Raw genomic sequence first — 16765 nt, 5'->3', positions numbered from 1 at the left:
AGAGGGGACATGGAGGCAGGAAAGATGGTGGAATGAGATGGACACCATTACCCTAGGTATAGGATGACTGCACATATGGTGCGACACTACATCGTGTACAACCAGAGAAATGAAAAGTTGTGCTGCAATTGTGTACAATGAATCAAAATGCATTCTGCTGTCATATATACCTAATTAAAATAAATAAATTAATTTTAAAAATTATGGAGTAAAGTTATACATGATATATACATACACACACACATATAAAAACACACACATATAACACGTTTATTTTAAATCTTACATGAAAATATAAACACTTCAAAGGTTTAAAATTCCTTTCTTATTTTATATTTTAAAATGTTATATTTTATAATTTTGATAATCTTTTGCCTCTATTTACTCAATGATGAGAAAAAATGATTTAAAAAGACAAAACAAAACACAAACAAGTCAAGTTGGCTTAAAAGGAAACCCAAACTAGGATAAGAAAAGTTCTGAAATCACAAACAAGGAAGAACAATAATTACACTGACACTTCGGGTAATCTAGCAGAGAGAGTCATTGAATATTCTACAGCCTATGGTGCAGCCTGTCTGCAGAGATTTCATCAAAGAAGTCAGTATTATTCCAGTTGTCCCAATAGTTGCACGCTTCTTCCCTCACACATTTACATATTTAAGACAAGACCTAAGGAACTACAAACAAAATCTAAATTAAAATATTAATGTGACTTGAAGTCTAAAAACTGCAACCCAGAGATTAAAAGCTGTAATACAAAGTATATTACAGCAACAAAAATGAACGCAACACTAAAAGTTTTCTTTAAGCAAATTCTTATAGAGTTCTCTAGGTACAACCTAAATTTAAACTATCATTGTAGCTTAATTTCTAAAGGCTAGTAACTGAAACATGAAAAATATGCTATCATAACAAAACCCATCAAACATCTTAAAAACTTTAAATGAATTCTTACAGCATTATCAGAATAAAAATATTCACTTTAATTAAATTTTTGTTTAAGCAATATTTCAGTGAAGGCCAAAGATGATTCAAATGCATGCAATTACCTCAGATTGTGATTTCAGTGTTGATGAGACAGGAAAATATCTAGGCAGCTTATAACCAATTTACCCACAGGGTTGTAATTAATCATCAAAATTTATTCACTAAAGTTGTGTTATATTTAGAATCAATATTTACTTAGGAATGGTATATTTTACATAGTGTTTGTAAAAGACTTACTACAAAATAACTTTTAAGTTAGGTATTTCACTTACCAAAATGCAGTCCACTTTAGATTGTACAGTTTTGCTAAAAGAAAAAGAAAGTTAGGTTAGTAGAAATAAAAATTTTATTAAATACCTGAAATACTCTCAGATGTGGTAATTAGCTCTCCTTTTTATGAAAAAAAATATATATAAGTGAATGTAAGTGAAACTCATTATCCTGAAATACTCTTTCACAAAGTACAACAAAAATCTATTTCCCACTCACTGTACTAAATTAAATTTTAAAGCACAATCAAAATATTTCTGTTTACTGTTCTACTCAACCTACTGTTGTTACAGTAAAATAGATGTTTTGAATATAAAACTAAATGTTGTTCTTTTTTAAAGACAGGGTTTCCCTATGTTGCTTAGGCTGAATTAGAACTCTTGGACTCAAGTGATCCTCCCATCTCAGCTTCCCTGAGTGCTGGAACTACAGGTGTATATCATCATACCCAGCTCACAATTAAGTTTCTAATGACATATAAGTGCAGATGTATTACTATGCTGAGAAACAGGACACAGAGTTTAAAATAAATTATGAATTTTACTGTCTGCCTTCTTTTCCGGACAATGATTTGTTTAGAATTTAAAAAGCCATAATGATGTAATATGCTATAGCTCTAAAGATCTGACATAAAATAATTCTTTTCCTCTTTTCCTTTCCTGTAGCACACACATACACAGATGCACATGCGCGCCCGCATACACACACATCTCTCTCTTTTCCATAACAGGAATACTTAGACATAAAAGCCATAATAAAAGATGAACTAATACAGTAATATTTGGAGGGTAGAAAATTATATTTAGAAACTAAATAATACAAATAAAGCCACTATACATCAGTTTAATTAAACTATAATACATAACACAAATGAAGGGAGTATAAATTAACTGTCATTTGGATTTTGTTACAATATCTATTAACATGCAAAAGCAAATGAATCATGCAAGATAAAATATCATTAAATAGATTATCTTCCATAAAAGGTCTAGAGCCAAATGAATGTAAAAAAAAAAAATGGGTTGATCTGTCTTTGTATATACCTATACAGTTAAGCTATAGAGTAAAAATTAGTATTTTATATCTGATCTATTAATGCAATTAACATCAAAATCTGTACCCAGATCTCAAGTTTCATTTTTTTTGCAAACAACAAAGTATGATAAGATTAAGTTTAGTTGTATAATTCACAATGACTTAAAGGAGCAAGAAAAGTAAAGGAAACCTCTAAGTAAACAGGAATGAAATTCCCTTTCCACAATCCTACAAAAGATTTTTAGAGGTTTTAAAATCTCCTTTTATGATCACTGTACAGTTTTATCATTCATTGGCAACTAATGTGTGCTACCTCTTTTCAATAACTCTCACAATGTCCCTTAAGATCACAGAGTAATCTATGGATTAGGAATTGCTATTAAAAAGTAACATACCCAGAATCTAACCATCCCTCAACACCTTGGTCGAAATCAACACTGTTTCTTGTAATCACTATTTCTCTTATCCTGCTTTATTTTTAACTACTAGCATATTATATTTTCATAAATTTATTTATTTAATGGCTATCTTCCCTGGCTAGAATTTAAACTCCATGAGAGTAGGCTTTTTTTATTCACTGTTATATCATCTGGCACATGTTAGATATTCAACAAAATCTGCTGAATAAATAAGTGACAAAAAACACATTTAGTCCCCCCATATGAAGAAAACTGGAACTGGGGCCATTGAGAATGACTTTTTTGAGGTCCATCCATGTTCAACATAAAGTCCATCAATTTTAACCATTAATCACTGAAAAATATCCCACTGAATCCCAAGTTTTATAAAGAAAACAACATGAAACTGACCATGTGATTATTTTATAAACCATAATCTCAATATATCCCCATTTATCAGAAACTGACTATTCTGGAGATTATCTAAAAAGGATGAGTATGCCTATATTAACTTAATAAAATCTCTAGAAGGTATACGTAAAAGATAGTCTTTTAAATGATTTAATTAAAAAGTAAAATGGAAGTACTTCTGAGCCGGTTAAGAACCCTGGCAATCACTTAAGCTAGCCACTTATTTTTAATACATACTTAACACTGACCTATTAGAATGATACAGGTCAAGTTCAAGTTCCCTTGGTTCTTTTTTTTAGTTGTTGATAGACCTTTATTTTATTTATTTATATGTCGTGCTGAGAATTGAACCCAGTACCTCACACATCCAGGCAAGTGCAATAGCACTGAGCCACAGCCCCAGCCCTCTCCTGGTTCTCTGTCTAGTCACATACCACTCCCTACCTTCCAAAAGGCAACCATCATTAATCTTATGTATAACTTTTTCAACTGTTATTTCGAAATTTGGATTAAATACACAAATATCTATAAGTATATATTATTGTTCTGTGAAACATTAAAATGTTTATTAAGATGTCATTATATTGTGCAGATTCTACGATTGCTTTTTCACTCAACTTTTTGAGGTCCATCCATATTGACATAAAGTCCATCAATTTTAACCATCAATCACTGAAAAGTATCCCACTGACTTCCAAGTTTATTCATTTGTTAAAAGACAATTACAAAGTTTCTAGTTATTCTATAAATGATATTGTAATAAGTGTTTTGTATACGTCTCCTAATATAAACCCACAAAAATTTCTGTTACAAATCTAGAAGTCTATTTTCTGGGGCTTATGAATGCATCTTTTCAATTTATTATATATTACCAAATTCCTCTCCTAAGTACTTATATACATTTGTACTTCCATCAGCAGTATATGATAATTCCTTTTTTCTATTACCTTGTAGATATAGTCCATTAATATATGATACACATATATAATACATATTAAAAATTTGTAATTCAAAAGAATACAATTTTTTTAAAATTTATCATATTCTTCTCAACCAGTAGCAAAGTGTACTTTTTCATCTTTTGTTGGACATATAGGTTTTTCTTCTCCACAAATTGTTGGTTCCTATCCTTTGGCTGTTTTTAAGTGGAGTTGACTGTTATCCTTACATATCCTGGCTATTAATTTTGTTATACATATTTAACTTCTGTTAATGGTACCTTTTATTAAAATTCAAAAATTTGACTAAATTTTACCTATCATTTTTTTCCTTTATAATGTGGTTTTTTAGGAGGGTTTTATTTAAGAAATCCTATCTAGCTAAATTTACAAAGGTATTCTATGTGTTATCCTAAAAATAAGTTAGCTTTTAAAATTAGATAGTTTCTCTAGTTGGGATTTGTTCTTGTATATGGTATGATGCAATATACATATTTTTCCTCTCTGGCAACCTGGTTGTTCCTTATTTTATTATGCCAAATTTCCAGAAATGCTTGAATCTGTTTTGGGCCTTTCTTTTCTGTTTTATTATTGGTCTACTTGTCTATCCCTAAGTAATGCCACATTTTAAATTATTAGGTTTAGTTATTTGATGACATAACTCTCCTTCCCCATCTTCAAGGGTCTTCATAATTCTTGGACCTTTACTTTTCTAAGTGAATTTTTCAGTCCTACAGTTTTTTAGTTGTAGTGATGCTGCAGTTTGAACTTGCAGGAGGGGTATACTGACAATCTGGATACATTTTCATCAGTCCTTAAAGTGTCTGACAATGTTCTCTGTAAACCTGTTCAAAAATTTTAGAAAGAATCCATGGCAGCTTATAGATGGTATTTTTGAATTGTATCTTTTTCCCCTACTACATATTCTAGTTGATTTCTGCTTATATGGAAAACTCCTGGTTTTCTAGGCTGACCTTTATCTCAATCAACCTTCCTGTACTCTTTTTAGTTCTAATAGAATGTAAATTCTCTTGTAGATAATAATTTCATTTATAAGTCATAATATTTTTCTTCCTTTCAATCTTTTTTTTGATTGTTATCAATGAATTTTTTGTTTTATTGATTTAATTTTTTTTAAATACATGACAATGGAATGCATTACACATATAGAGTATAATTTTCATCTTTGTATTATGTTCATGCCAATTCATGCCTTTATACATGTACTTTAGTTTTTTTGCATTACAATTCTTATTATACATATATACCACAAATTTTCATATCTGTTTATATATAAAATATGTTGACACCCAATTCGAGTCTTCAAACATGTACTTTGGATAATGATGTCCATCACATTCCACCACCCTTGCTAATCCCCTGCCCCCTCCTTTTCCCTCCCAACCCTCTTCCCTATCTAGAATATATCTAATCCTCCCATGTTCTCCCTCCTTATCCCACTATGAGGCAGCCTCCTTACATCAAGAAAACATTCAGGATTTGTTTTTTGGGATTGGCTGATTTCACTTAGCATTATCTTCTCCAATGCCATCCATTTACCTGTAAATGCCATGATTTTATTCTCTTTTAATGCTGAGTAAAATTCCATTGTGTATATATACCACATTTTTTTAATCCATTCATCCACTGAAGGGCATCTAGGTTGACTCCACAGTTTAGCTATTGTGAATTGTGCTGCTATAAATATTGATGTGGCTGTGTCCCTGTAAGTATGCTGTTTTTAAGTCATTGGGTATACTCCAAGGAGAGGAACAGCTGGGTCAAATGGTAGTTTCATTCCCAGATTTCCAAGGAATCTCCATACTGCTTTCCATATTGCCTTTTCAGTCTTTCTGTTTCTTTTATTCTCCTCTGTTTTCTAATTACGTTGGCTACAGTTTCCAGTATAATGATGAAGAGTAGGAGTGAGAGCAGTTATCCTTGTTTCATTTCTACACTGAAGTGTTTACTTCTATACTCATTGTAATCAAGAATAATGCTGGTGACATTTTTTATGATTAATATAATTTATCATTTTTAGGGAGATAGTCAGGGCTTTTGCTCTTCTGTTCACTCATCACGAACATTCTTCAAAAGGGAGTTCTGCCTGGACTGTTCTCTAACTTCATATGCTCATGGTTCAAACATTTATCTCCTCAGAAACCATCCCTGACCGTTATCTTAAAAACAAAAACAACAAAAAACAGCTCTTGTCACCCTCTATCTCCTTTATGCTAATTTACTTATCTTTATTGTAATTATTGCCACTGGTATTTATGTCTGTCTATGGAAACTTCTCTACTAGCGTATAAGCTTTATATTAGAGGCCAAGAAGTGTCCATGTATCTTTTTTAAAAACTATATTTTTGTTAACAGTTCTCTTTTTTTAATTATCACTTTTTATTATTTATTTTTATTTATGCTATTAAAGTTGAACACAAAACATGTATTTCCCATATTTTTTTAAAAAAAGTACACTAAAGAAGGATTGTAACTTTATTCCTATTCCTGAAAAGTTTCATCTTTTAAACTATACCCTATAAATTTTGTTGTTTAAGTTTTTGTAATTTAGTGCTTGATGTGTGTATATATATGTACATTCTATTTTTAAATTTACTGATCCAATTGTCTTCTCATTTCATCTGGGGCATGTGTTTTCCATGATTTAAATTTCCTTTGAGACCCAGGTAATAGTCAATTTTTAAAAAAACGAATCCATGTATTCTTTAAATATATCCATACTTTCTACTTATTTTCTAGAAGTCCTTCTATATAGACATTCATTTAATCAAATGTAATAATTTTAATATTCAAATCTTTTATTGCCTATTTTTTCTGTTTTTTTTTTTTTTGAAGGTGCTGAATCCCAATCTTTACTTGTGAAGTTAATCATATATACATTTCATTTTGGCAGGCTCACAGTACTTTGTGGTTACAAAACAGGAATCATTATTCAAAGAAACAAAATATTACGTAGCTACAATTATATAAGAAGAATGTATCTTGGCTTAGGCATAAGCAAGAATTTTTCCTTTCAGTTCGCGTTTTGCTTTGAGCTGCTTCTGCTTAGTTAGCTTTTAATAATAGTTAGAAATGTCCCAGACTATTGGCCTATACCTTGACTATTCTTTCTTGACTTACTGACTAGAATCGGCACCACGGTTATGGCAAATGGGTAACTTGAAAAGAGAGGCTACTAATTTTAATCAAACAAGAGTAAGAGCACAAACCATTGTGCACAGGAACAAGAACAAGTTGCCCAGTACTAAGCACTAATCTGTCTTCTTGACATTAATTCTTCTTCTCTAGATTTTAATTTAATTTCTCAAAAACTTCCTTGACTGTTTTTCCTACAGGGGGTTTTTCATTAAACATTAACAATTTATGTTCTACAGCTGAATCATTGCATTTAGAGCAAACAGATTTATTCTTTAGAAGTAGTTGCATTAATTGGGAAAGTCATGTTTTTTCCTTCATACTTAATGGTCATATGAGAAGTCGCACCTATACTTATTAAAGGAATACAAAAACAAACCAGCCCATTCCCAGAAACATACTGCGCTCCTCCAGAGGATGGACGCCTTGCGCCATCCACCTCAGTAGGGCCTTGCCATTGCCTGAGTCAGGGGAGGGGCGCAGCAAGTCAGAACTTAATCTAGGCATCGTGGTGCCTGCTTATAATCCCAGCAATATGGGAGGCTGAGGCAGGAGGATTACAAGTTCAAGACCAGCTTCTCAACATCAAAAATAAAAAGAAGGGCTGGGGTTGTGGCTCAGCTGTAGAGCACTCACCTAGCAAGTGTGGGGCCCTAGGTTCAATCTTCAGCACCACATAAAAATAAATCAATAAAGATATTGTGTCCAACCACAACTAAAAAATAAATATTAAAAAAAGGGAATGGGGATGTGGCTCAGTGGTGAAGTGCCCCTGAGTTCAATCTCCAGTACCAAGAAAGAAGGAAGGAAAGAAAAGAAAGAAAAGAAAGTCAAGTCAGTCAGGACCTAGTTGAGTTCAGAGTCTGATCAGAATTTGGTCCTTGACAAGGGCCTGGCATCAGGTAGGATCCCCACACTTTACTTCTTCCACAGGGTCAACAGAGGTCACAAGTACAGATCTAGTGTAGGGAAGTGATATGAACTCCTCTTTGATTGCTTATGTTTTCTCAAGGAAATACCAATGAACATCATGAGAAGATTTGGTACTGATGCTTGTGGGGATTACTGTAGATAAACAATAGAGATTATTTTAATAGGAATTTCATTAAATCTGTATAATACTTTTGATAGTATGGCCATTTTGTCAATGTTAATTCTGCCTATCCAAGAGCATGAGACATCTTTCTGTCTTCTAAGATCTTCTTCAATTTCTTTCTTTAGTGTTCTGTAGTTTTCATTGTAGAGGTCATTCACCTCTTTTGTTAGATTGATTCCCAAGTATTTTTTGAGGCTACTGTGAATAGGGTAGTTTTCCTAATTTCTCTTTCAGTGTATTCATCACTGTTGTATAGGAACACATTTGATTTATGGGTGTTGATTTTATATCCTGCTACTTTGCTGAATTCATTTATTAGTTCTAGAAGCTTTCCAGTTGAATTTTTTGATAGTCTAAGTATATAATCATGTCATCAGCAAATAGTGATAGTTTGAGTTCTTCTTTTCCTATTCATATCCCCTTAATTTCTTTCTTCTCTCTAATTGCTCTGGCTAGGGTTTCAAAGACCATGTTGAATAGAAGTGGTGAAAGAGGGCATCCTTGTCTTGTTCCAGTTTTTAGAGGGAATGCTTCCAATTTTTCCCCATTTAGAATGATGTTGGCCTTGAATTTAGCATATATAGCTTTTACAATGTTGAGGTACATTCCTACTATCTCTAGTTTCTCTAGTGTTTTGAACACAAAGGTGTGCTATATTTTGTTAAATGCTTTTTCCGCATCTATTGAGAGGATCATATGATTCTTATTTTTAAATCTATTGATGTGATGAATTATGTTTAATGATTTCTGTATGTTGAGCCAACTTTGCATCCCTGGGATGAACCCCACTTGTTTTAACTAGAGTTTCTGAGATAAGTTAAATATTCAAATAACACTTTTCATTTTTAAATTTCTCTTTGTAATTACTGACACTTGCTTTATTAACTCCCATACTATACTGATGGATATATGTAAGACTATGATTTTTATATTTTCTTGGCACAGTGTTCCATTTATCATGATCTAGTATCTTTTTTCCTTAGTAATGCCATTTTCCCTTAAATTCTGTGTTGTCTCCAATTAATTTTGTTAAATAACCTTTCTTTTTGTGGTCTTCTGAGTATCTACTACTGATAAGAAGTTTGTGTCAGGGCTGGGGATGTGGCTCAAGTGGTAGCGCGTTCGCCTGGCATGTGTGCAGCCCGGGTTCGATCCTCAGCACCACATACAAAGATGTTCTGTCCGCCGAAAACTAAAAAATGAATATTAAAATTCTCTCTCTCTCTCTCTTTAAAAAAAAAAAGAAGTTGTGTCAGTCTCCTTTAAGATAGATCAATTTTTCCTGTGATTTATACTTTTTAAAATTTAATTATGAGTCCATTTTAAGTGAGAATTATTCTTCTCAAGTAATTCCTAAACATGTCTTGGGTTGGTGTCAGTTTTCTCTTGTGATGTGAAATATTTAAATTATTAATTTATTATCAGCAAGGATTATTTTTTCAGAGCAGTCATATATCCCTTGGCTCATGGAAACAGTTTCACATCTGCCTCTTTTTGAATCTAGGGATTTAACGGCTTCAGACCCAGTTTTACACTAATTTAATATTTACAGTGCTTGTACTATAAGGGGCTTATCAAATCAAAACTTCACAATCAAGTAATATAAGCACATGGTTCTGGATCTCATAATTTACCGTTCTCTGTGCTCTGGGCAACTATCAAGTTTACCTGAAACTCTTTGGGTCTATGGATTCCTCTTTTTAATCAAATTTCATGCGCAAAAATCTCTCTTCAGGCTCTAAGCTTCACATAGTTGATGGGTTTCAACTATCTGTGAAGGTACAGAGCCATGTGACCTATACTTTCCTACTAACATTAAGATATTAATCCCAACATTTAAGTTCTGTATCAAAACATGAAAACTACTACAAACCATTTAGGATTTAGTTCTTGCTTACCTTTTTTTAAAAATATATATATATAGATATATTTTTTTTTCAGTTATGGATGGACACAATACCTTTATTTTATTTATTTATTTTTATGCAGTGCTGAGGATTGAAGCCAGTATCCTACACATGCAAGGCAAGCACTCCACCACTGAGCTACAACCCCAGCCTTTCTTAAGCAAACTCTCCCTAACCCTTTTTACTGGTACCTATGACTTTCTTGATTTTAAGCAAATATCTACCTACCTACTTACTCACATACATATATATATGAAACATTGTTGTGTATTTTGCTTTTGACATTTTATATTTAAATCTTGAGTGTGGGGTGAGAATCCTGTCACAACTGCTCAACTATACCATCTAGAAGACCTTTACTATATATATTAAAAGTACAATAAATAAGTATACAAAATATGTAGAGTTTATATGTATGTAGTTTTCTATTAATATTAATAGAACATATTTGGAAACTTCCTTCAAATTCCAACACTCTAACCAATAAATTCTTTCCTTTTTTCCATATATTCTCCATTGTATATTCATGAACACGTCCAATTTTTACCTATGTATACTCAAAGTAGGGTATTATCTAATTTTTTTTTACCAAAAGCATTTTCTACTGATAGTTTCAACTTTTTAAAATAATGTACTATAATATCCCATTTAGTGGATATTATAGTACATTATTTTCACAACTTCCTAAAATAATCTGAATACTGGACATTTTTATTATTTCAATTAAAATAATGCTTCAATGTTCTGTTTCAGCTAATGACAAGGTAACTTAGAGTAACCCTGCTACACATAAGTTATATACAGTGGACAAAATATTTTTTAAAAACCACTAAGGCAAAACAGTGACCAAAAGCAGGTAGAACCTGGAGAAAAGTCATCCTTTAAGGTACACTGAGATTCCATCTCACTCCAGTCAGAATGGCAAATATAAACAATACAAATAAAAATAAATATTGGCAAGAATGTGGGGAAAAAGGTACACTCATACATTGCTGGTGAGACTGCAAATTGGTGCAACCACTCTGGAAAGCAATATGGAGTTTCCTCAGAAAACTTGGAATGGACCCACCATTTGACCCAGCTATCCCACTCCTTGGTTTATACCCAAAGAACTTAAAATCAGCATACTACAGTGATGCAGCCACATTAATGTTTATAGTAACTAAATTTTCAATAGCTAAGCTATGGGAACCAACTTAGGTATCCTTCAACAGATGAATGAATAGAAAAAATGTGTTATATATACACAACGGAATACTATTCAATCATGAAGAAGAATAAAATTATGGCATTTGCAGGTAAATGGATGGAACTAGAGACTATCATGTTAAGTGAAATAAGCCAATCCTCCAAATGCAAAGGCCTAATGTTCTCTCTAATAAGAAGATGCTAACCCACAATAAAGAGAGGGAAGGGAAGACTAGAAGTACTTTGGATTAGACAAAGGGAAATGAAGGGAAGAAAGTGGAGATGGGAATATAAAAGACAGCAAAATGAACTGAACATGACTTTCCTATGTTTATATATTAATACATGACCAGTGTAATTCCACATCATGTACAACCACAAGAATGGGAAATAATACTTCATGTATGTATAATATGTCAAAATATATTCTACTGTCATGTATGACTAAAAAGAATAAAAAAATTTAAAAAGTATATTAAATGTAAATAAATTTGCATTAAGGGGCTGGGGATGTGGCTCAAGTGGTAGCGTGCTCGCCTGGCATGCGTGTGGCCTGGGTTCAATCCTCAGCACCACATACAAATAAAGATGTTGTGTCCACCGAAAACTAAAAAAATAAAAATAAAAAAATAAATTTGCATTAAAAACTCAAAATTAACAAATGGGAATATCTGTGTTGATCAATGAGGCAGAGGAATATATGTGGAATTAATTATCTTTTCACCATTATTCTCACTAGTTAAGATTAATGAAGTTTTTCAGAAGCTGAAAAATATGCACAAAACACATTTACTAATGAATAGTGAATCAATGATATACATTTGAGCTTGTACTTAAAAAAGGTAGATATCTGCCTTCTTAATATTCCATAATTTAAATGTTCATTTTAATTTCTGAATAAAACTATTAATGATTTTATATGCAAAAACTTGTCAGATAATGTAGATCGAGCATTAATATTTTTCTATTTTAAATATTCTCTAAATTGTTGACAATTTATTCTATTTGATATGCATAAAACTTAGTTTCACTGGTTTTGAAAAACAATTACTTCAGTGGTAGGGTGCTCACCTAGCACATGTGAGGCGCTGGGTTCAATCCTCAGCACCACATAAAAATAAATAAATAAAATAAAGGTAATGTGTCCAATTACAAAAAATATTAAAAGCAAAACAAAACAATTATTTCTGAGTTGGGGGTGTAGCTTAGTGGTAGAGGGCTTGCCTAGCATGTACAAATCACTCGGTTTGACTCCCTCCACCACCACTGTACTACCAAAAAATAAATAAATAAATACTTCTGTAAAAATCTTAAATAAATAGTATATATCTAATTGTATTTTGGTATTAGTTAAAAACAGTAACAAACTATTGGTATCATAATTTTGCTGTGGTATTATGACTTTTATGTTTTTGAAACATAATAACCATTCATTTTCTAAATCTTTCAGTTTAAGCTTTGCATATCAAGTCAGATCACCAGTATGTTGTAAAGTAAACCTGAATCCTATATCAATTGAGTAGGGAAAGAGAGGAAGAAACATCAGCAAGTAGAAAATTTAAGCACTGAAGATATAATTTTAGAAAGCATATTTTATTTTCTCCAAGTCAAACTATTAAGTGGAGCTGGATAAAACTTTCTTACATAGTGTGGCTATACAAAAACAAATTTAGGAAGCATGTGTTTAAAAATTAACAACAACAACAACAAAAAACCCGAACATCCAAACAACCTTAACCTAAGTCTACTTTACCTCACAGAAATACTTTATAAAAATAACATGTAATAATTTCTTCATTTGAGGCTTAAACATGACATAATAAGTAAATTGACAGTCATGGGCCAAAAAATAGTTAGTATATAATATATTGTAGGTAATAGCAGCCCTGGAAAAACACTTAGATACCTTGCTTACTTGAATCCCAGTTTTCCAATACCAAGTTTGGTCTCCATTCAAAAAGTTAATACTATTTTTATATTTACTTGGAATCCCTGTCCGAAGTCAGACTCACAATTGCTGTATACTTACATCAACTATCTTCTGTATTAGAAACAGATATCTGTGAATATTGTTCAAGATTTCATCTAAGGAAAATCTGAGGTAGGGGAGATATATATGCATCTATAAATTTTAAAAGTGTTTGTGTTCTATGCCTGCTAAGACAAATTAAACAAACCAGCTTCTGCTCCTATGAAATAATTAATTCTGTTAAAAATACACTGACTTCAGATTCCTTTTGCAGACTGTGACTCTGCTCAGAGTACATTACAGGAATATGTATTTACACTTGCCCCAATGAATGTGAAGTACAGTTGAAGATCCCTTATCCCTTATCTAAAATGCTTGGAATCAAAATGTGGATTTTAGAATTTTTCAGATTTTGGTGTGTGTGTGTATGTATGTGATCTCTCAGAGATGAGATCCAAGTTCAAATAACAAGATTCATTTATTTTTTAATACATACCTTCTACACATAGCCTAAAGGTAATTTTATACAATATTTAGTGTGCATGCATTTTGACTATGATCCAGCATTATCAGGTTGGATGTGAAATTTTCTACCTCTGGCATCACGGCAGTATTCAAAACATTTCAGACTTTGGATTTCGATACTATGGATGTTCAACCTGTATTTATTCTTTAGTTTGCTTATATAAGAACACAAATTGTTTTAAAATTCTTTTATAACTATAGTAATAGTACTAATTATATGAGAGTTGAAAGGTGTAGCCAGAAAAATATAAAGTACATAGAAAATAATTATTACACCATGCAGATATTTTAATTCATTTAGTTTATCTTAAAACTAATTGGGATCTGTGGGTAAGGATGTGGAGAAATATGGTAATTCTATGTTTATCTTTTTGAGGAAATATATATTTCAATGAGTAATGTCAATGTAAAATGGTAAAGGTTGAGAATCCCTAATCCAAAATGCTTAGGATCAGAATTATCACATTTTGGAGTTTTCCAGATTTTGGATTATTTGATAGAACTTGCTGGTTAAGTATCCCTCATATGAAAATCTGAAATCTGAAATTGAGCATAGATGATTTCTATTTTGGATATTTGAGATCAGAGATCCTTACCCTGTGTATTTTTCTGAAAAACAGTTTAGCATTTCCTCATAAAGGTAATGAGAATTACCATATAATTCCACAACTCTACTTTTAGGTATAAACACTCAAAGAAATATATAAACAAACTTGGATACAAATGTTTACAATAGCATGGTTAACCAAAAAGATGAAAACAATTTGCATCTCCATCAATAAATGAATGGATAAACAAAATGTGGTAAATCAGTACAATGGGATATTATTTATCATAAAAATGAATTGTGTAAAAATATATGCTACAACATGGATGATTACTGAAACTTTATATTAAAGAAGTAGACATAAAAGATCGCATTATATCCATTCATCTACTGAAGGGCATCTAGGTTGGTTCCACAATTTAGCTACTGTGAATTGTGCTGCTATACACATTGATGTGGCTATGTCCCTGTAGTATGCTGTTTTTAAGTCTTGTGGATATAGACTGAGGAGAGGGACAGCTGGGTCAAATGGTGGTTCCATTCTCAATTTTCCAAGGAATCTCCCTCCATACTGCTTTCCATGTTAGCTGCACCAATTTGCAGTTCCACCAACAGTGTATCAGTGTACCTTTTCCCCCACATCCTTGCCAACACTTACTGTGGTTTGTATTCATAATAGCTGCCATTCTGACTGGAGTGAGATGAAATCTTAGAATAGTTTTGATTTGCATTTCTCTAATTGCTAGCAATGATGAACATTTTTTCATATATTTGTTGACTGACTGTATATCATCTTCTGAGAAGTGTTTGTTCAGTTCCTTGGCCCATTTTTTGATTGGGTTATTTGGTTTTTTGGTATTTAGCTTTTTGCTCTATATGTGTAATATGAATCGTAATGCATCTCGCTGTCATATATAAATTTTGAAAAATTAATAAAAAAGATCACACTAATGTATGTATATGAAGTATTCAGAATAGTTACATACAAAGACAGAAAGCAGAGTGACTGGTAGTTACCAGGGCATTGTGGGGATGGGGGAAAATGGGGAGTGACAGGTTTTATAACTAGATGGAGGTGATGTTTACACACTATAAATGTACTAAACGCCACGTAAGAGCATACCCTAAATGGTTAAATTTATGTTTAAATTATAGATTTTACCTCAATAAAAATAAATAATTAGAACTATAAGACTAAGAAAAACCTCATTTGGATACTTCTAGTACCTAATCAAGAAACAAAATCCAAAGTATCAATTCTGTTTTTAAATTCAAACTGCTTTTAAAATAATCATAGTTCATTGGTTCTTGTTCATTCTTATGAACCTTCAGGGGATCTGCAGTGGTATGTCACATAAGGATATTTTTGTCAACAACGTACTGCTTAAATGATGATGGTCCTATAAAATAACATCACCTACTGACATCATAGCAGCCTTTAGTTAAATATATTCTATGCTGTTTGTGTGACAAAACTAATGAAACATTCCTCAACATTTGTACTATACTTTGAAATGAAATTAACCTATAGACCAATGTTTCTCAATGTGGTACTGACATTATGAATGGCATCCCTCTTCATTTTATTGGCTTGTCCTACTCATTGTAGGATGTTTATCATCACTGGATGGGACCCACTAAATGCCATCAGTAGCACTAAATCTGGGCCCACTAAATGCCCAGATAGTGACAACCACAGCTGCTCCCATATTTCCATTTGTTCCTAATTGAGAGCCATATCTCTAGACTGTAAAAAGCAAAATAATTTCACAAGTGCTGAGGCGTGCATAAAATTCCATAATATGTAAACTTAGTGATTAACAAATGAGTCACTTCAAAAGTTCTATTTAGGTATGGAAAGCAAACTTTGCTTTTGACATGGAATGCTTATTAAAGGTTTATTAATTTTACCATAAAGCCAATTTTGTGGTACTGAGCATAAAAAAAATTCTAACAAAAGAATAAACTTTATTGCCAAGTAAAGTACCTGGTACCCATTGCATAAATATAAATACTTTGCCTTTCATTTTTAATTAAGGACGAAAACTTTACAGATAAAACTGATTCTACCGTTCCTTCCTCAGCAGTGACCATTGTCTGGAAGTTATCATTCTCATGAATTTGTGTATTTTTATTACAAATGTTAAATATATCTATAAATAAAATATTGCAATTTTGTTGATCATGGCCTCTTGATCAGTCAGCTGCTGGCAAAACAAGGTATACTGTTTTTAGAGTAAATTCTTTTTCATAAGCGGGGGATTAACTCTCTACTGACAAAAACGTATAGCAAATACATAGTCCAGTAACATAGTTGTTTATTATCAAATATTGT

General features: G+C 32.0%; 1 protein-coding gene across 2 annotated transcripts in view; it reads right to left on the bottom strand.

The window, feature by feature from the left end:
• Positions 1-16765, bottom strand: part of Rfx7 (regulatory factor X7) — a 126905-nt gene that overhangs the window by 74300 nt on the left and 35840 nt on the right. For both annotated transcript variants that reach the window (XM_015480625.2, XM_048793199.1), the window contains exon 2: positions 1263-1296. In XM_015480625.2, coding sequence (XP_015336111.1) covers positions 1263-1296 — 34 coding nt within the window. The remainder of the gene's footprint in view (positions 1-1262; positions 1297-16765) is intronic.

The sequence above is a fragment of the Marmota marmota genome, unplaced genomic scaffold, assembly GCF_001458135.2.
Source record: "Marmota marmota marmota unplaced genomic scaffold, marMar, whole genome shotgun sequence".
Classification (NCBI taxonomy): Eukaryota; Metazoa; Chordata; class Mammalia; order Rodentia; family Sciuridae; genus Marmota; species Marmota marmota.
Note: the sequence above shows the minus strand (reverse complement) of the source record. Positions and strands in the feature narration are given on the sequence as shown.